Source organism: Maylandia zebra, linkage group LG18, assembly GCF_041146795.1.
Source record: "Maylandia zebra isolate NMK-2024a linkage group LG18, Mzebra_GT3a, whole genome shotgun sequence".
In the NCBI taxonomy this organism is placed as follows: domain Eukaryota; kingdom Metazoa; phylum Chordata; class Actinopteri; order Cichliformes; family Cichlidae; genus Maylandia; species Maylandia zebra.
This window is the reverse complement of record NC_135184.1, coordinates 29,322,025-29,342,038: the sequence shown is the minus strand read 5'-3', so window position 1 is coordinate 29,342,038 and position 20,014 is coordinate 29,322,025. Positions and strand designations below refer to the sequence as shown.

At 43.2% G+C, this 20,014-nt stretch overlaps 1 protein-coding gene across 4 annotated transcripts in view; it reads left to right on the top strand.

Annotated features, from left to right (window-relative positions):
- rnf220a (ring finger protein 220a) overlaps window positions 1-20,014 on the top strand; it is a 162,466-nt gene that overhangs the window by 128,994 nt on the left and 13,458 nt on the right. For 3 of the 4 annotated variants that reach the window (XM_004565326.4, XM_004565327.4, XM_076876415.1), the window contains exons 5-11: window positions 1,676-1,771; window positions 5,044-5,086; window positions 7,702-7,826; window positions 9,222-9,351; window positions 15,783-15,975; window positions 16,083-16,138; window positions 16,230-16,341. In XM_004565326.4, coding sequence (XP_004565383.1) covers window positions 1,676-1,771; window positions 5,044-5,086; window positions 7,702-7,826; window positions 9,222-9,351; window positions 15,783-15,975; window positions 16,083-16,138; window positions 16,230-16,341 — 755 coding nt within the window. The remainder of the gene's footprint in view (window positions 1-1,675; window positions 1,772-5,043; window positions 5,087-7,701; window positions 7,827-9,221; window positions 9,352-15,782; window positions 15,976-16,082; window positions 16,139-16,229; window positions 16,342-20,014) is intronic. The other variant, XM_076876416.1, reaches the window with a different exon arrangement.

Here is a 20,014-nt window from a genome sequence, read left to right as displayed (position 1 = left end):
GGTTGGTTTAAAAGACCAGATTTTCAGGGAGATCTTCATTCATAATTTCTGTATAGAATACCGTTAAATGTCATATTGTAATGATAAAACTTAAGCATATTCCCAGAAGGCCTCAGGTAAATGATTCCTGACCTTTTAAAACCTGGATAAAAGGAGAAAAGACCACACACACACACACACAAGCATAAAAGCACCATGCATAATGTCCAATTTACTGTGGCAGCACTGGAGGTTGGTCATTTCTCACATATTATTATTAGATTACTGCTGTCAAGCACTTAAGCCTCTGCTCTGCCCCTTTCCACTTGATTAATAGGAGACGACTGTAAATACAAATATTTCATAGCTGCCTTGTAAAATAAGGCACAGGAACACATGAAAAAACAAGTACACACATACACACAGAGCTACGACTCTGTCAGAGCTAAGCCTTGTAAAAAAGTGATATTGCTTTTTTCCCCCCCTTCTACCATTCACTCTTTTCCACATCTTTCTTTTACCTTCCTGTTCCTCATTCCTCAGTGGAATTCCCTGGACTCTTTTTGCCGCAGAGTGGGTTAGAAGAGGATATTGTTTTATATGTGTGTGTCTATTCCAGGGAAAGAGAGAGCATGTGAGCAAAGTGTTGTGGGACAGATTTATGGACAGGCAGCATCCCGTAATGTCAGACAGTTAAACTCCTCCTTTTCGGATATTTACCCTTCCCTCGCCTTCCCCCCTTCTCCCAATCCTCTCTTTCCAATCTCTCATTCTTCCCTAACTCCTCTTAACGTCCCATAAACATTAACTCTAATCAGTGGAAGGGATTTTATAGACAAAGTCAGGCGGGTTACAGTCGTCATCAATGACATGTCGCTCTCAGCATTTGTGGCAATAACACTCTTGAAATTTTCCAAGGGTAAGGATTCACTCTGGCTTCTTTTCCTTTTCCTGTCTAACAGATGTGTTGCAATAGTGACATGAATTTCAGAATGTAATGTTTTACTTCTTCCACAGTTTCACAGTCAGCAGTAGTAGTTTTGAACCGAGCACGTTAAACTGAGTCAGGCTGTGCTACGTCTGCACTTTATCTGCTTTCATAGAGACAAAAGCGTCTTTGCGTACCTGCTGATGCTTCAGGTCTTTTCAGGTCTCACACCTATGAAACTTCACCTCCTTCTTTTCTCCTACAAATTATTTCATTGCTTCTACTTTTAATTGACTTCAGTTTATACACTTGAACTGCTTTCTGTCACTGGAACTCACACTTTCAGCTCAATTTGTCAGCCACACTGAGTGCTTGAACCTCAGCTGAATATTCAGCTTAGTTCAGTGATTTCATTTTAACTGCTTCTGCTAATGAACTTCTTCCACTTTTTATATTCTGATTGTCATGTCAACTCCAATTTCAGAGTGTTGGCATAAATTGCCCAGAGCTCACAACCACTCAAATAAATTCACTTCACCCCCGGCATGCTTGAGTGTTAGCTCTACAACAGTGAAATTATATACTTTATATCCTGAGGTCTGAATTTATCGTGGAACAGTGTTACTCTTGTGTTTATCGATTATTCCCATGCAGCAGCTGTCAACCAAGGACAAGTTCGGTGCTCATGGTGCTTATGGTCCCAGAGGCAGTAACGTAGAAAGATCATCTGCATAGAAAAGACTTTTTTATTCCTCTGTGTCTTTCTAGTCCATGCTGCTGTCGGTGCACATCAAGCGTGAGGGAGAGTCTCCTGTGGTCTCGCCCCTGTCGTCAGAGGATGCCCACCACTCCGACAGATACCAGGTCACACACACATGGGCACACACACACATACACACACACACAAACAAGGGCAGCTTGAGAGAGTCATCAGAGTTTCCTGATTGCTATTAATTTAGGATATTTTGGCTTTGTTCAAGTGTAATGCATCCTGTCACACATATGAATGTGTGACATGTAGATGTCACACATGTATCAGCTCCATATCATTGTACAGCATCAAGGCTGTAGGCTAATATATGGAGGGAATTAGTATCAAAATAGAGGTACATGGCGTATGCGAAAAAAAATGTTTCATTTCAGTTACAAAGGAGTGTTTCGGTATAAACACAAATACCAAGCAATTTAAACACAAGCTCGCTAAATATTAAACTTTTTTTTCTTTGAAAAAATCTTTCTCAAAAACATTTCCTGTGTATGTCTAAAATATTTGTGACATTTATTTCATTATACAGATTAAAAGTGTGTGCAGATGGCTCATGTATTTGCTCCATACAGATCCACAAAGGTGTGCTACATTCAAGCACTAGCCGAAAAATCGTGCATCTGGCAATTGTTGCATGATCTGTGATGATTTCGTTATGCGCAATTAAAAAGTAAATAGAAAGAATATCATAAACATTTTTAGACAATATTTTGCAAACGAGGCTTTATGAAAGCTTAAATGATCAGATCTTTGAGACTTAAAGTGTGACTATTTTTTTTTCATGTATTTGATGATGTTAATAATTTTCCGATTTATCAGCAACTGATCGGTATCAGCATTTATAAATGAAGAAAAGTAGTTGAGATTGCACCAGAGAGTTTGTCCACCAGAGAGTGAACCAGCTGACACGACAACCAGCTGATCCAAGCAGAGCCCAGGAGAGTGCGGATAAATACATAAATAAATAAATAAACAACAATATATGAAACATGTTAGTCGATTCAGTTTCATGTTTTGTGTGTCTGAAAAAAATATCAGCTTTTATGGGAATATGGGATATTGGTATCGCTATCAGTCTTAAAAATCCTTTACTGGTCAGGCTCTAATAGTTCATGTATGAGTGCCCAAAACTGCACAAAAATATTTTTCATTTATATATAATGAGTTATTATGAGCAGACTAATGCGCCTTTCTGACATCGACTTCTATAGGACCCCTGGCCCAGTAGACTCTGTGATGACTGGTTAACAGTGCAGCTGACCCACTGTGACAATATACTGCTTAAAAAATACATAAACAAATAAATAAGGACCTTAGACCTGAATAAGAATACCCATCAGGGTTTGTGCCACCTCCAGACTCTAATTCTATACTTTCACTGATGTTAGAATTAATTGTAGACAAAAAAAAAGCAAACCACTTTCTCAGCATTTTTTTTTGTGTGTCTTTATTAACAATCCAGCAAATCAAGTGAATTTCTGTAACTATGACATATCACAGTACAGCTGAACATTATGGCAGATTTGGGTTTTTATGCCTCCTCAGCAGTTAAGTTGACTAACAGGCCAATCTGCTTAAATCTCAAATGTCACCATGACTGCTTTTATCTCTTAAATTCATCAAAGTTTGTTCGAGTAATTCCTCCAGCCATGATGTATCTCAGGGTTAAGTGGGCTTCCCCCCCGACACCATAAAATAAGAACTATTAAGTCCATGCAGACGTAACATCCATACGTTGAGGATGACACAGCTCATAAAGACCTTATAGCAATAAAGGAGATTTTCTCATTAAGTGAAACTGCTGAAATCACCTTATATTATACAAATGATTAAGTCAATGGTGACTCTTTTTAGCACCCTGAAAATAAAGCATAATGGCAGACTTTGCCACCTCCTCTCTGCCTGTCAGGTGGACTCACTCTGCCTCTCCGCTTCTTCTAAAAACCTGACCTATCTGCAGCATTGGCTGAGTGTATCATAATGATACGGTAGCAGAGGCGATGCGCCGCAAGTAGGCCTATAACTCAAGTGTTGGCGGGGAGGGGAGAGAAGCAGCGAGAAGAAGGTGAAGGCCTGGCTGCTTGATGACTCCCGCTGACAGAGTACGGGCTGTCGGTGAGGACTGAACCTCTGCTTGTTCACTGCTGTCCTGTCAAAGAGAGGGTATCCATAACTGCGAGTGCTTTAGTCAGCATACAGTTAAAGACATGCAGGCCATGTGGGTTTGAACCCCAGTAGACCTGAGCCAGACATTCTGCAGGAGACTGAAGTAGACTTGATAGAGAAATCATCACTTATTTAATTTCACAATGCTGTACTTTTATTGCTAAGACTATTATTTTTAATGGAGCAAGGAATTTACTAGAGGCAACATGACCCAGCTAGGACCTCAAAAGTTTCAGGTTCACTCAGATAAATGTACGATTTATCATTTCTCCCACTGATGGCAGTAACAGAGTTTATTCACTCAAGTGCCTTAAATACTTTTAGATGTTGCCTTCACATACAAAAGGGAGATACAGTTCCGTTATTTGAGTTTGCATGTTATAAAAATGTGTATATTATAAAAAAGAAATATCAAAATGTAAATTTATATAATGATAAAAGTTGCAGTGACTCAAGTAATAAAACTGTTAACATCACCTGCCAATGCATCAGTATTAGCACTCTGATAATATAATAAATATCAAATATAGTGGACTGAGGCAGTCAGGAGACCAAGTTGTTACTTTTGACAATTTAATTACATTTGCTAACATTAAAGCCCCTAAGTTTCACTAACTCCAGACTTTAAAAACTCTCAAACACTATCTTCACACTTGTCTCACTCTTTTCTAGCAGCTTATATAAAGAAAAGCAGCTGCCTGTCCTTGGCCTGCATGTAAATCACCAACTTTCTCAATGGGTGAGGCGTAATGAACCTCGTTGCTTCTCCCTAGCGGCCGAGATGCGAAACGACGGGTGACGTTTCCTGACTTCCGTTTCCAGCGCGGTCACATGATCAAAACAAGCCAACATGGCGTCGAACATGAGCAATATTTGCCGAAACGGGCGCCACTTTCAATCCTTTTCCATCCGTGTGAATATGTAGACAGAGCGCTTAGTTTGCACTGATGTTCGGTGTGTGGAGGCTCCGTGTGGCACCTCGCAGACAGAGTTTTAGCGGCTGTACACGGAGCTAGCAGAAAGCTAGCAGGCATGGAGGAAGTGGAAAACAAGAGAGAAGTACGTAGGATTGTTTACAGTGCTCTCAGCATCCAAAGCAATCCCATTATAAGCAGTTATATTAGTGCTTGTAAGCATATTATAATGTTTCCTCATCATCTAATGAATGTTTGCTCTGTCTTTTTTTCCCCCTCTCTGCTTGCAGACATTTTTACGAGTTCGGGCAAACAGGCAAACGAGATTGAATGGTATGTACACAACTCTTTAGTGATTTAATATCTCTAACTATATATATGATATAACCCTGGATTGATATACTTGACGTGAATGCCCTTATTGAGACTTAATTACAGTGCTGGGACTTCTTATTGGTCCTGAGCAATCATACTGATTTACGTGGATGTTATTGATGAGCGTCAAATAAAGTAAAAATTGATCTCATAGCTGTAAAGTCACACAGCCGAATAAAAAGTTAATACAGAAGTGAGTGATGAAATGAAAATGAAAGTAAGTGATCATAAATAAATGATGACGTGTGTTACTGTAACAGTGTAACATCAGAAGAGCTGTTCTCTGCTGTGCTGTGTGATATCATCAATTACCTGTTGTTTAATCACTTATGGCAGGTGTGTTCTTTCATTTAAAGGAACTTGTGATATTTTTGTGTATTTTAATTGGCTCTCAAGTTTTTTTCTTTGACTGCGAAGACTAGAGGTGTTCCAGAAGGGGCATCCGGGGATTTTACTGGGATGCTTTTTGCATTAGGAATTTTCCGTGGGCTCTTTGTGTTAAACGCGTCCACTCGGTGTCTTGATAAATGTACTATAGAATGCCTTCTTTCTTTTAATATGCCAAATGCATCTTGTCCCTATGGGAGAAGCTCTTTTCAGCTCTTAAAAGCGTCACTTTGGGCTTTTTATGTTTACCGCTACATTCCCAGAAGGCTGTTAAATGCAACTTAATGCTGCTCTGAGGGAATTTTATGGAATTCTCAAAGACGAAAAAAAGTCATTTCAAAGATTTTTTTTCAAAGCTTGCAACCGGTGCTTTCTGAGCCATGTAACTGGTTACATATGTCCTTAATCTGTTTGCAAAACACAAGTTAACTATATTTACATTGTTTAAAATAAAATGCATTACATCATCACTAAAATGGAAAGAACGTTTCAGAATGTCCTACTGTTCCACTGAGCAGTGATTCTGGTTTTATAAAACTGATTATCTTTTTGGGTTAGCCATTAAAATTTAAGCACATTAGTATACTAATGAATATATTAGTGGGAAATTTCAGGCACATTATTTGGTCTGGGATCATCAAGGTCACTGAATATTCGTGCTGGTTGCTGTGGGACTGTGTGGCTGAATAACTCTCCAGATAAGCTGGCTTTGATGGTTGGTTTGTTAGCACTTAGAAAGTAAGCTAGCTTTTACCAACAACTGTTGTTTTCATTCTAGGTAAACATATATATATAATATACTTGGAACATATTTGAACAACATGGAGGGTATCTGTTGATATACAGTCGCTGGCCACTTTATTAGGCATACCTTCCTTGTAGCAGGTTGGTCCTCTTTTGCGTTAGTCTTTTGCTCTATGCCTTAATTCTTTGCAGAATAGATTCAGAAAGGCACTGGAAACATTCTAGTACTAAGGGGGTCAAAGTCTGGCCACTGTCCTCTGATCTCTGGCATCAATAAAGAATTTTCACCCAGAGAAGCTCCGCTCACTAAATATTTACTCGTTTTCAGACTGTTTTCTTAACAGAATGGTTTCCGTATGGTTGGAAATGCCCAGCAGATTAGTTCAGTCATTTCAGTTTCTGAAATGATCACAGCAGCCCTGCCATGTTCAGAATCACTTAAATCACCTTTCTTCCTCATCCTGATACTCAGTTTGAACTTAGCGGATCGTTCGACCAGGTCAACATGCCTAAATGCATTGAGTTGGTGCCACGTGATTGGCCAATATATATAGTTGCGTTAACAAGCAGATGAACAGGTGTACCTAACACAGTGGCCGGTAATATGCTTACCGTCTTGGTTTCCAAACTTAATGCAGATCATGAAACACCTCCTTTCTTTTTATTTTTAGTCCAAGTCTATGACAAGTGTCAGTGAAGGCTTAGTTTAGAATGTGCCCTTCGCCCTCACGTGGAACCAGGAATCACGTGGGGTACAAAAGGTGGGAGTTGGGGGAGGCAGGGAGCCCTGCCAGACCTAATTAGCAGTCTTTTCCCCTCTCGATTTAACAATGCTCCTCTCAATTAGCGTCAGGGGAGAAATAGTAAGGAGGAGGAGGCCGTCTCTCATTTTAACCCTCCCTCATCTTCTCCCCCTGCAGTTATGGCGTATTGCCTCGTGTCCCGCTCCTCTCCCTCCACGCCTCGCCACAGTCCCTCTTGGCTTCCTTTCTTTTCCCAGCCAGCTAAAAATTAATGTCCCCGCGCGCCATTTGCAGTTAAGAAAAAACGACAGAGACTCGGGGTGCAATGACGGCTGTTCTGCTCTGTTAAATTTCTAATTAAATGTGCGTGTGTGGTAGGGGGGTGGGGGGAGAAGGGACAGGAGGGAAGGGCAGGAAAAGGAAGGAAGCAAAAGGATGGAAGCAAGTCTCATAGCTATAGTGAGTAGGAAGGAGATTTAGAGTGTCACATATTAACACATGGCAGACACACAAGCTTCCTTTGAAACTCCTGTTGGCTTGTAAAGAACTGTCATACTGGTCAGGCTTGTTAAGAATCATCTGACACAAAATTCCTGAGATCTCTCCCCAAAACAGTGATGTTATCCTCAGAAACATTCGCGGAAGCTTACTTAATTTAAACCATGTACCTTCCTTTTCTCTCTCTCTGTGCTTTTCCAGCCCGTATAGGGAAGATGAAGAGGAGGAAGCCTGAGGAAGGGGGCCAGGTATGTCCGCTGTGCAGCGCCCCATTGGCTGGGAGCGAGGAGGAGATGAGTAGACATGTGGAACAATGCCTGATCCAGGTAGTACAATCTGGGCCCTGAACCCTGCCTACTGCTGGTCGGACAGCCTGTCAGCCCTTCCCTTCCAATCACTTCTCTAATTCTTGTAGATGTCACGTCAGTCCAGTAGTGCAGAAACCAACCGGTAGCAACTGTTCTTCCCCTGCCACCCCTACTGCCTCTTAACCTCCTTTACATGGTGGTGTTGCAGTCACATCATATTGGATTAACTGCCTGAATAACCAAAGCATTCAGAAAAACAGTCCAGTGATTTAAGTATAACAGACCTTACTTTGATAGGACTTCTAGGTATACATGTGTGTAATATGGCAACTTATTTTTAGCCTGTCCAAGCAAATACTTCAATATTTTAGTAGTGCAAAATTTCTTTATTTTGAAAGTTCAGCCACTGTTAACCAGCAGCCCTGGCCTTATCTTCCCTAACCGTGGGCCAACTGGCTATGTCAAAGTTGTGCAGTCCTCGATATTAGTCGTGGCTGTCTGGACAGCTGGACCCAACCACAGCACGAGAAATGCACTGTGTTGTATTACATGAGTGTTAACTATAAGTCATCCTACTTAGATTTGCAGAGGATTTCTTTTCATAGTATTATTAATAGATCCTTCAGAAAAGTTTGGGTGTGCACACGCAAACCACGACTATCACTACAGCTACGATCTAAATCTACAGGAAACGATGTTTAGACCTTTTAATTCTGATAAGTATTCAAGCATCAGTTGTTACAAGCAGTTTATCTGGTATGATGTGGTTGACTCCTGTGCACTTACATGTTACTCTTATTTGAACACAAATCAAATTAAGGACAATCTGGTTTTCTTTAAATTCTCAGTAGTGTTATCTTTTCCTGCCACAGATCACATCACTCCTTCTCTCCTGTAGATTCTAAACATTCTTTCCTAGAGTAGACTAGAGAAAAAACCTACTCACTACTCCTCCTGTATCTCACCTCACTGATGGCTGTCCATTACACTAAGTAGAGACACTATTACGTTGTTTTTTGTTTTTTTTTCTCCACTAGCATGCTTTGTTTATCCCGGTACTGTACCAGCTGTGTCTGTAACTGTGCACCAGAAGATGTGGTTAAAGAATTAATTATTCATTATCATAGTTGTTGAACAACAGGAACAACGAAACAAATCTGCTGACTAAGCTAAACGTCTAAATGTGGTCTAAAACTTTGACCACATGATTTAGATAAGCAGCATCTGGTCTGTGTGGTACAGCTCAGGTAAAGCATGCTGGGGAGATCTGGCCTGTTGTCCACCGACCCTTAACTTTAAGAGAGGAAGCAGTGTACTGTTGAAGTCGCTAAGTGGTGCTGAGCTGTTCCACACTGATCTGTACACAGCACTATCTGTGATTAAAACGTGTCCATGTCTGTTTTTGTGCGTCAGCGCGAGGGAGCGTTAGGCGACGATGACTCTGCTGACATGGATGGAGAAAATGGGCGGGGCTTTGAGGAGTACGAGTGGGCGGGACAGAAGAGGATCAGAGCTACAGCTTTGCTGGAGGGAGGCTTCAGAGGTACACACACATACACAGACACACACACAACTCGCATTATTCAGCACTGCTTCTTATTTCACACTTACACTCACTCAAGGCCGGCTGTTTGCGCATCCTCTGGATAAGCAGTTTGTTCAGCGGTGGCGGTGTGTGTGTGCCGCACCATGATGTAGATGTCTAGCCAGCCGCTTGCTGGAACACTGAACGACCCGTCACGATTTCAGGGTCGCGTCCAGTCACAGCAGTCAGCACTGTTTGTCCTCTCCTCTCTGTCTCCAGCTTTGTTTCCCTGCTCATCCATCATTCACTGTGCTCATGTGCAGCGCAAGCACTGTCAGGCTGAGAGACTCGGCGGTGAATGCAGCCACGGGAGCTGTAATGCTGCCAGCGGTCCAGTGGCAGCGCTGGCTGGCCTGGGGTCAGCCCGGTTGAGCTTGGCTCGGCCCTACAAGGCCCTCTTGGCGAGGGGGAAGGAAAACACATTTAGCTGGGCAATTGACCCGCTGGTCAACGTGGTGTGCTCCTGTGTGTGCGCCCAGAAATGCAATTATAGAACTAGATGGGAGCGCTGGTCACTGGGGAATATGAGTGTGACACCACACACCTTCAGTGCTCCCACTACAGCTCTCCATCACTTTTTTCTGTCCTCCTGCTTCCATAAATTGTTTTTTTTATCTTAATTATGTCTTTTTCTCTCTGCTTTTTCACACAATTTTTTAAAATACTTCAAGGATCAAGTGTTGACAAAGTTATGGAGTGAGGCCTTTCACAGGCAGTCACAGCATAGGTGTAAGGCGCTTCATTGATTGCTTTTATTTACTAAATATTAGTGCTGTCAGTGTTAATCTCGTTAAAATGACGTTAACGCCATAACTGCATTAACGTGGCAAATTTCCGTTAACGAGTTACTGTGGATCGATCGCCCCGTGCGTGGGGCTGGATGGCGTCAACGGGTTAGGGTGTAGGGTGTATCCCGCCTCTCAGGCTATAACTGCTGGGATAGGCTCCATCCCCTCTGCAGCCCTAAACTTGGTAAGTGGAGGGAAAAACTGATTGATGGTTGTGTTCCACATAGATGCCCCATAGTGGCCTCAGTTGTGTTTATGTGTGAAACAGGAAGAAGAGAAACGCGACTCATCAGGATTTTCCCAGGTGGATCCAAAGACTCGTCGTTGCTTCTAAGAGGCTCGTTCAAACTCTCTTGGCTCAGCTTCTTCTTTCATCTGTCCTGCTGCCCGTTGGCCTCCCCCTCTCCCTGTTCGATACATTGTTAAACACACACACGCTGAGCCTCACCTGCCTCCCTCCCCTTGCTGAGAGAAGAGAGGAGAGAGATCAATGTCGAAGTCTCAACTAAACCGCGACAAAGTGCAGCTCACAGGGTGGGAGGTTGTTTCCCTACCCGTCCATCCATCTCCCTGACGCTCCTTCCATCCGTCCATCTCGCTTTCACGTCGTTAAAGCGAGCAGACACAGGACCCTTCTGCCACACTCTAATAGGGCACCTTGTGATGTGACACAGATAACCGAGGTGGCCTGGGGAGAGAAACTTGAAACACACGCACACACTCGGCAGAAAGCTTAGAAGGTGGATTTAGTCTTGAAAGCTCTAAAGTGGTTCTAACACACACTGCTGAGTCCAGCGGGCTCTTGAGAGCCAGCGGCTGACTAAACGGCTATAGAGATGTTGCAGGGGGGCCTCCTCAGCTGGCGAGATGAAGAGAGGGCCTATTCCTCTGTGAAGTGCCACCATCCTTTCCTCCCTTTCAGAGCACAAGGAAGAAAGGCAGAGGGAACAGGAGCTTTTAAGGGAGGGAGGAAGGGGGAGAAAAAAAATCGAACAAGATCCGTTTATGATTCAACCCAGTGTGAGGGAAGACTTCCCTCTGTCTCGCACCAGCTTAGCAAGGTTGAAAGGACCCATATAGCACAGACAGGGATTTCTTTATCTGTCTAGTAGACTGTCTGTCTGTTTTATGGGTAAGGTACGACTTTAAGTTTGCAGTTTACAATAAAAGGTTTACTTGTAAGGGTGTGTGGTTTAGTAGAAATGCATTTTCCCTGTTATTTAATGTTTTATAATATAAAATATAATATAATAGTTCTTTCTCCAAAGATGGAGGTATTTGAAGATGTTCTGTTTTTTTCAAAACTTCCAAGCTGAATTTGAGAAGATCTTGATCTTCTTTTGCCTGGCTTCCTCATCATTTAGGATTTCAATATGGAAATTTTAGGAAAGATGGGAGAAAATGTTGTCTCTTCAGGTAACATTTAGTCATGTACGCTTATCTGGACCTGGTCACTGGATCGGCAGCCTAAGCAGAAATGCACAGATCCCATCCATCAGCTACCTCCTCCGGCTTATCTGGTGTAACACCAAGGGGTTTCTGGGTCTGCCATGGGGCCTCTTACTGGTGGGACATGCCTGGAACACTTCACACAGGAGGCATCCAAGTCAGATGCCTGACCACCACTGCTGGCTTCAGTGTGGGGGAGCCCTTCTCTCACGACTGAACTCCTCACCCTGTGTATAAGGGAAAGGCCAGGCAACTTTCAGAGGAAGCTCTGAAGCTTCCGCAGCTTGTATCGGTGATCTTGTTCTTTCAGTCACTACCAAAGCTGGCGATCATAGGTGACAGTAGGGACGTACATTGACTGCTACCGGTCAGCTTTGCTTTTACGCTCAGCAACGATGAACTGATGCAGTGTCTGCATCACTGTAGCCCCAGTCTGTCTGCTAATGTCCCAGTCCCCTCACTGGTGAACCCCGAGATGCCCCACTTGGGGCAGCAGCTCCGATCCAGCTTCTTAATTTATTCTTGGAATATTGAGAGTAGCTTTTCATGATTCGATTCCCCTTTTATCAAGATCACACAGATCCAAGAGAAGAAAAAAAGTCTTTAAAACCTGGTGTGTACAGCAGCCGAAGTCTAAGCTTTTGGCTCGCTGGGATTAGTTGACTGACTCTGACTTCATTGGGTGTCAACCCAGATAATCATGCCATGAATATCTGTAGATGTTTCTTTTAATTGCTTTCAAATACAACATGTAAATGTTCTGTGTTTCCCCCACATGTTATTATTTGTGGGTCCCACTTTTCTTTATTCCTGTCTTTCGGGGGGGGGGGGGGTTATTTTTTTTTTACCTCATCACTAAGTTGTAAAATGTATTCAAAGTTTGGAACACAATAGTTGATCCGTCACAGATGGATGACTAGAAAGGCAGGCAGGGAGGCAGGCAGACAGATCCTGAGGTTCGATATTGGGTCATTCTGAGAGCACAAGTAGGGAAAGATGGGGATTATTGCAGGATGAGATGGCCCAGAGGGATTGAGAAGAGGAGAAACCTGTGCTTTGTAAATGGACTTCAAAGATGACCGTCTCATGTCTTTGTGTCCCCCCCCCCCCCATACTCTCTCTCTCTCTGTGACCTGTAAATGGCAGAGAGATAGTGTGATGACCTTTGACATGCCTTCTTTCTGCTTCTTAGAGTCTCGATAATTGCTATGGTAACGGGATGTTGCTGAGGTGGATGATTTGGCTGAGCAGCGCTTCCAGTAGGCCTGATGAGTCCTTTGATCCTCGCTGCCTGTTCAGACCTGTACTTGTGGCCTTGTTATACTGATATGTTAATAAATTCGGGGCCTCTTTTGTTGCTGCATGTAACCTGGAGGATAAAATGCGTAGTTTACATGTTAAAGAGTCAGCGACGCTCACGAGAGGTTAGATAATGAGACAAAACAGGGTGGCCCTGTAGGAGTGTGTGTTTGTGTGTGTGGTAGGAAAAAGGGGACATAGTTCAGCAAACAGGGCTAGTACAGGAGAGAAAACAAGTGATACATGAGTGGTGGGATGACAAAGTGAAAGAGAAGCAAGAGAATGGAAGAGAGGGGAGGAAAGTGAAGAAATAAAGGTGATAAAAAAGGAGTGATTGTAAGAAAAGGTGAGGGAGAAAAAGAAAGAAAAAGGCAAAGAGGGTAAAAAAGAAACTGGGGAGGGGGCGTTGATGAATAATGTGAGTGAAAGGCAGTTAGAGTGGGGCTGACCTTTCCCTGGCCAGATTAGATTGGCCTGCCAAGACTGCTTACAGGGACAGATAGAAGCACGGTAACGCACACATACAGAGCAAGCAGGCCACACGTACACTCTCAGGGAATACACTAGAGTCAGGGACAGTGTGTGTTCACACAGCCCAGACCATGTGTGGCATTATATTTTGAAGTCCAGGTGGTTGAATAAAAAAAAACCAGCATCCATGCATTCATGTCCACCACAGGAGAAACTTTTAAAGGATTTTTTTATATATGTATATATAAAAAGTCAAAATTTCTGTTTACTGCATCCTGCTATTAAAGGGCATTAAAGTGATACTTGAAGAGTTTTTAAAAACAGGTGAAGCCACAGTTCATTGCTCATGATTTCAAAAGACTTTGTTGAATACCCCTGGTGACTGGTTAAATATTACCTATGACCACTCCTGTTAGGATCGATTTGGTCAATGTTTGATTTAGTTTAAGGAGTGAGATGCTGTAAACTGTACAGTGTGAAGAGCGACAGCCATTCACAATAAAGACATAAGATGAGGAGGTAATGGGGATGCACTGATCCCATATTTGCATTCAGTGTCTGTTTGAGCTTGACTTAAACAGCTGGATCTGATTTTAGTTCGACGTTGTCTATATGAGATAGCCAAAAGGATAGTAGCTGTGCTATCAGCTGATGTGGGCTGGCGTTGATCTACACCTGATCTTCCAGGATGGAGGTGGCCCTTCTGAAGTAAGGTTGGGCTTGATTTTCTGATAGTACAGAGACACTCAAGTTAAGTCTCATGCTTTGAAAATGTAGAGGAAAAAGTGTGAAAATCCAAATGTAAGTCACTGTACATGTCATTACATTAAAATGTATGAATGTGACATGCACGCTGTTCTTCTGCAGTGCAATAAGCTGATGCCCGAGGACCAAGCAGACTGCACGGCCACTGCCGCCATATGTTCCCTTCTAACGCTGAGACCAAATAAAAATTAAAAGGTTCTTTTTATTTGATCACTGAAAACCATGGGCCTATTGTAAAACGGCTTAGTATCTGTGGCACCTTTTTTTCCCCTCCTGTGAGTTACATTGTTAGGTGGGAGGAGAAGCAGTTGACGTTTAAATCCCAGAAAAACTTTTATGAAAGCCAGAGTGTCGGATTTGCACTTTGACTAAGACTCTGTAGTGGAGTGAGATGGGGAAGAGCAACTGTTATGGGAAGTCTAGTTTTGAGACTCGTACACCGGGACAGGTAGGTTAAATAGGATGGCTGTCAACTCTTTCTGGTCCTCCATCCCCCCACAGACACACACACACAGACACACACACACACACAAAACACTAGTCCAGCTGAGAGCTTGTAGAAATTGGAATAGGTGTAAATAAGATGGCTGTCAGGCCTGTCACTGGTAGACACACACACAGACACTTTCAGAGTTACAACACACATGGCTCCAATAGTCAAGGTGTAAGTGACACACACACATATATAAATATTACCTACCTATCTCTGTGTGGTAGATAGACATGGTGTAAGTGACGGGTAGACAGACTTGCACATGCACGCACACACACACACACACACACACACACACACACACACACACACACACCTTCAAGGGGTTGGAGAGACAGGAGCGTAAGTGACAGAAGGACAGACAGCCTCAAACAAACACTGAAGAGACACCTCTAAGTGACGGACACACACACAGAGCCAGCTGTGTGGCTAAGTGGAGCTGAAGGGAGCAGTCAGGCAGCGGTAAGAGTTTGTCTGAGCGTTCATCACTCGGTTTATAGAAGTGCCACTCACACACACTCCCTCTCCTTCTCTCTTTCTCCAAGATTGATGGGTAAGGTGTCAGTCTGGTGTCAGTTCAGCCCAGCTCTGTGTGCCGTCTCCCTTTCACCTCCTTGTCTCTGACCAAATCTAGCTCTCTTTCTCACCTGTCCAGGTTATTGAAAAGTCTTTAATTTGGTTTGGAGAAGCCGAAGTTTTAGACGAGCTAAATTTAGCATCGTCAAGTTCTGAAGTGTGTCGGAAAGTTACTCCAGGTCTTGGTGTGGTCTGTGCCCTCTTAAGCTGGTTCTCTCTGGATCTGTATGTTGATGATGTGTAGAATAATGTCTGAGCAATGGTAATTCTGCACTGCACTTATAAAGTTGCTTAAATAGACAAAGCTCTTCACAGTTTTGACTTCCAAAAATGTGTCTGTAGTGGTGCTTTTATTTTGATGAATTTTGTGCAGAGGTGCGTATGACACGGAGCTGCAAGTATATTTTTACTTGATTTTGGACTTTTGTTAATGTCAAAGTGTGATGTGGAGTTGTTAAATAAATGCAAATGTTGTTGCCCGCATGGAGCGTTTTTGTTTTGCTGTTAAAGCGAAGTAATGGCCCTCTTTACTTTTTCTTTTTCCTCAGCAACTGGTTTTGCTACGTGTAGCATCAAAGAGAGCGCCGCAGACAGCGATGCCGACCTTGATGTGGATGGAGACGACACCTTGGAGTATGGCAAGGCTCAGTACACCGAGGCCGACATCATCCCCTGCTCCGGTGCTGGAGAGGACCAGGGAGAAGCCAGGGAGCGAGAGGCGCTACGGGGAGCTGTGCTCAAGTACAAAAGCTTAACTAGTAGATTTTTCTGCCAGAAAATCTGAAAATCACCTGAGTTAGTAACCTTGAGCTGCCACTTACATGGACATCTGTGTCTCTGTCTTACAGTGGGGGGATGCCTTCTAATAGAATAACACCTGAATTCTCCAAATGGGCCAGTGATGGTAAGTAGGGACAAAATAACTGTCTCCTCAGGATATGTTGGAAAGGCTAAAAAGCCAGCACTGAACGGGTCACCTGTCTCTGTGTCTACAGAGATGCCTTCAACAAGCAACAGCGAGAGCAGCAAGACAGACCCCAGCACTCCCTCGTCTTCCTCCTCTTCCTCCTGCGCCCCACGCACCTGTAAAAACAGCGAGATTGAAAAGTAGGTGACAGAGAAAACACACGTGGACACACACTAGTTGGATTTTTGAAATGGATCAGTTAAACGTGAAGTGGAATGATCTTTCGACTGCCTTCTTTATAAGGCTTAGTGATGCATTTCTCTATTCCTGATATGCGCGTTTAAGGCCAATTTCCTGGAGTTGCAAGGTAATAATTGAATTGTTTGACTGTATGTGTGCTTACACTTTTACATAACGTGCTTCCATCAACTATTGGAAGGCTGAATGCAATAAATGTTTCACTGAAATAAATCAATCGGCACTCTGCATGTCCGTGGTCCATATTAAATATCAGTAGAAGGGATAACTGGCGAATAAGCAGAGCAGCTTGAACTGTATTGATCAGAAACAGCACCGTGAGGCAAGAACTGCGTGTGTTTGCTGAGCGAGGGGATGCATTCAATAAGTTGTCGTCTGCAACGTGATCGTTCCAGTTTTAATTTGCATGTGACCGAGGGAAAAAGATGCTGACAGGTTAGGTGGCAATCTGACCGCACTGATTGGTTCTCCACATCCAGTGTTATGTAGGGACAGGTTTCCTTCCTCACGTTCTTCAGCTTGACTGACACAAATACTCCTGTACAGCAGACTCTATAACTGCATGTGCATTTGTTTTTTGTTGGGTTTTTTTTTAACAATGCTGGTGTTGGTGTGCGTTTCCAAAGACACGACACTCTAGCTGAGGTTTTAGTGGTCACCAGGAGCAGAGCATGGCTTAATTTAAGTATCCATTTAAAGGAGGCCAACTAGCTGCTGAATGATTGCGCTGGAACAAGCAGTCAGCCGGCTGGCTGGAACAATTCCCTGCATCACTCCTCTCTGCTTACTATAAATGCACGTATTTGTGGAGCTTCTGTGCTCCTCCGTCCCCAAATGAAAATGAGATTTGTCTCCTTTCGTTACATTGATACATTGTGTGTGTGTGTGTGTGTGTGTGTGTGTGTGTGTGTGTGTGTGTGTGTGTGTGTGTGTGTGTGTGTGTGTGTGTGTGTGTACGGTGCTTTGCACAGGGCAGCGTTAGTGAAATCTCTCTCTCTCTGATCCCAGATGGGTAATGATCTGGTCGCCTCCCGGGGCGTCCTCGTTCCTCTGCTCATTCCCCTGCAAGATAAATGAGCTCACACATACACACACGCATACATACACATATACACACGTACAGCGCCTGAGACGCTCTTTCCCCTCCAAGATAAATGGCCCCTCCAATGCTGCCAATGCGATTGCTGCCAAATTTGGTGCTCCAGCTGGAACAATGCGGAGAGATTTCCATGTGGTTTCTGCAAATAATTGAATCTGTCCTCAATTTGGAAGTGATGAAGCTAGATTTGTAACCCCCTCCTCCCCATCACCTACACGTACACATACACGCCGCCCAGCCTGTCTTCGTCTTTTTCCTCTCATTCTTCGCTTTATTGCTCTGTCGCTAAGCTGCATGTCTCTCGCTTCCTCCTGCTTTTCTCTTTCACATTTCTGTTGTTCGTTTCTTCCCGTCCCCTGTCTCAATTCTTCTGAGGCACTTACAAGATGCCCCTTCCCCCCCTTGCCTTTCGCCATCTGAGGCCTACGCACATATATATTGGGCAGGGGAAATCAATAGTGACTTAAATGTTTTATCATGGTGTGTGAGTGTAGTTAAGGCCTCGGTTAACAGGGTGCAAAAGAGAACGATGCTGCTGCTGTTTTTTGTTTTTTTTGTTGTTGTTGTTGTTGTTGTTTTTACAGCATGTAGATGTGAGAAGTTTGTGTCTCCACCTGGTTGATAAAATGTTTGCAATGTGCTGCAAAAAATTAATTACCGTCTAATTTTATCATTTCTATGTGCTTGTGTTGAGAGAGAAGCTGAGTGAGGCTAAAATGTAGGTAGACAGTAGATTAAGACACAGGGCTGATTGAGATAGATGGTAGAGATCTTCAGCTACGCACACGCACACACTCTAATAAAATGAGGAATAGCCCCACACAAGTTGGGGACAGAGCGCTAAATAGAGGGGAAGCAGAGCCATCAATCTGTCTCTGTCGGGCTTTCCTGCTTGCTTTTTTCACCACGGGGATGAGTCGAGATGAAAATGCATCGCTATTTCACCTTCTTTCAGTGACATGCATGCACACCCACACACACACTGTCCAAAAAGCCCCGTGGGGCAGTAAGCACATTGGAGCAGAGGCATGTTGTATTGATGGCAGTTCTGTTTCAGTATTTATTCTGGTTTCATGACTTTAGGCTCAAAGATCAAGGCCACAAGCTGAAACCTACCAAGCCTGGACCACATTGTATAAGAACGCACACACACAGTGTTGTTAACAATTAATAAAATCATATGTAACATCCTCAGACGTGGACCCAACTCTACCAACAAGAGCTCCAACTGCCCCACTCACATCCTAAAATATGTAAGAAAATGATCGGGCTGCATCTCCTGCTGCCGCCTTCTCGTGAGAATTGGATGAACCCAGAATCTGCGTTTCTTCCTTTTTTTGTATACTTCATTTTTTTCCACAGTGCCTGTTTTTGAGAACACATTGCCGTGTATATACATTACATAGTGGTGTTTTTGTCATGCGCTCTGCGTGTAGAGGTCTTAGGACTGTTACAGAAATGTCTTACCTTTCAGGTTGTAGCCCAGCCTAAGATGTTAATGTGTTTCTCTGAGTCCACATGATGTGTTTTCGAAACCTGGCTCCCAGAGTGAGATAAATTTTCTTATTCTGGCTCAGAGACTGAAAACCCCAGAGCCAGCTTAAACTCAAGGATTTTCACTTGTGCATGTTGCTCTGTAAGAGGCTGTTCATCTCCCTGCATGCCACATTTAGCCCCAGAGAGTTGTCTTTCCTTTTCTTGGCCCTGTGAAGTCATCCTGTTCCCTTCTTTACCTCCATTAAATCTCTGCACCTCCTACATTCTCCACCAACAAACACACACATAGACACACACACACTCCCTCTCTAGATGTCCACAGCTGCATAAAGAAGATGAACTTGTTTTACCACAAAACAAAAATAAGTAGAAGTGAGCGGTTAGAAAATGACTTCTACACACTTGTTTGCAAAAGTAAAACTGTTTTTTGCTGGCTTGTTTCGTTTCGCGTCAAACAAGACAAGAAACCCTTTTGGAAGAGTTTTGTTTACTGGAGCTGATAAAAAGAAAAAAGACGGCCTTGTTAGAGGGATGACTTCTGTCCAGCCCAGAGTCCACGGCTGCTTTATAAGCTAGAGGCTAATCAAGGCTAAATGGCTTTTTACAAGCTCGGTGCTAATAAGAGGAGAGGGTAAAGCAGTTTATAGGGCACCAGGGTGGCAAGTCAAGACAGGCCTTTACAAAGGTGGGAGGATGATGAGGTTACAGGAAAGAGTTAGTGCAGGTCAGCTTTTTTTCCACAGATCTGAAAGAGGGAATAGGGAAGGATGCTTTGCTGGTCCGGAAGCATTTCAACCACAACACGACAAACAGTCATCCTGCTGAATCTTTAGCAAGACGAGTGCCTACGAGCTGCAGCGCTGCTGTTTTTAAGCCTGTTGTAACATCAGTCCAACCAATGATTTTCATGATCTTTTATTAGTATTTTTTTAAATAATAAAGCAATCCTTCACTGTACAATTTCAGGGCCAAATGCAGACTTTCTTCATTGATGATCTAAGAGATATGAATTCCTTTTG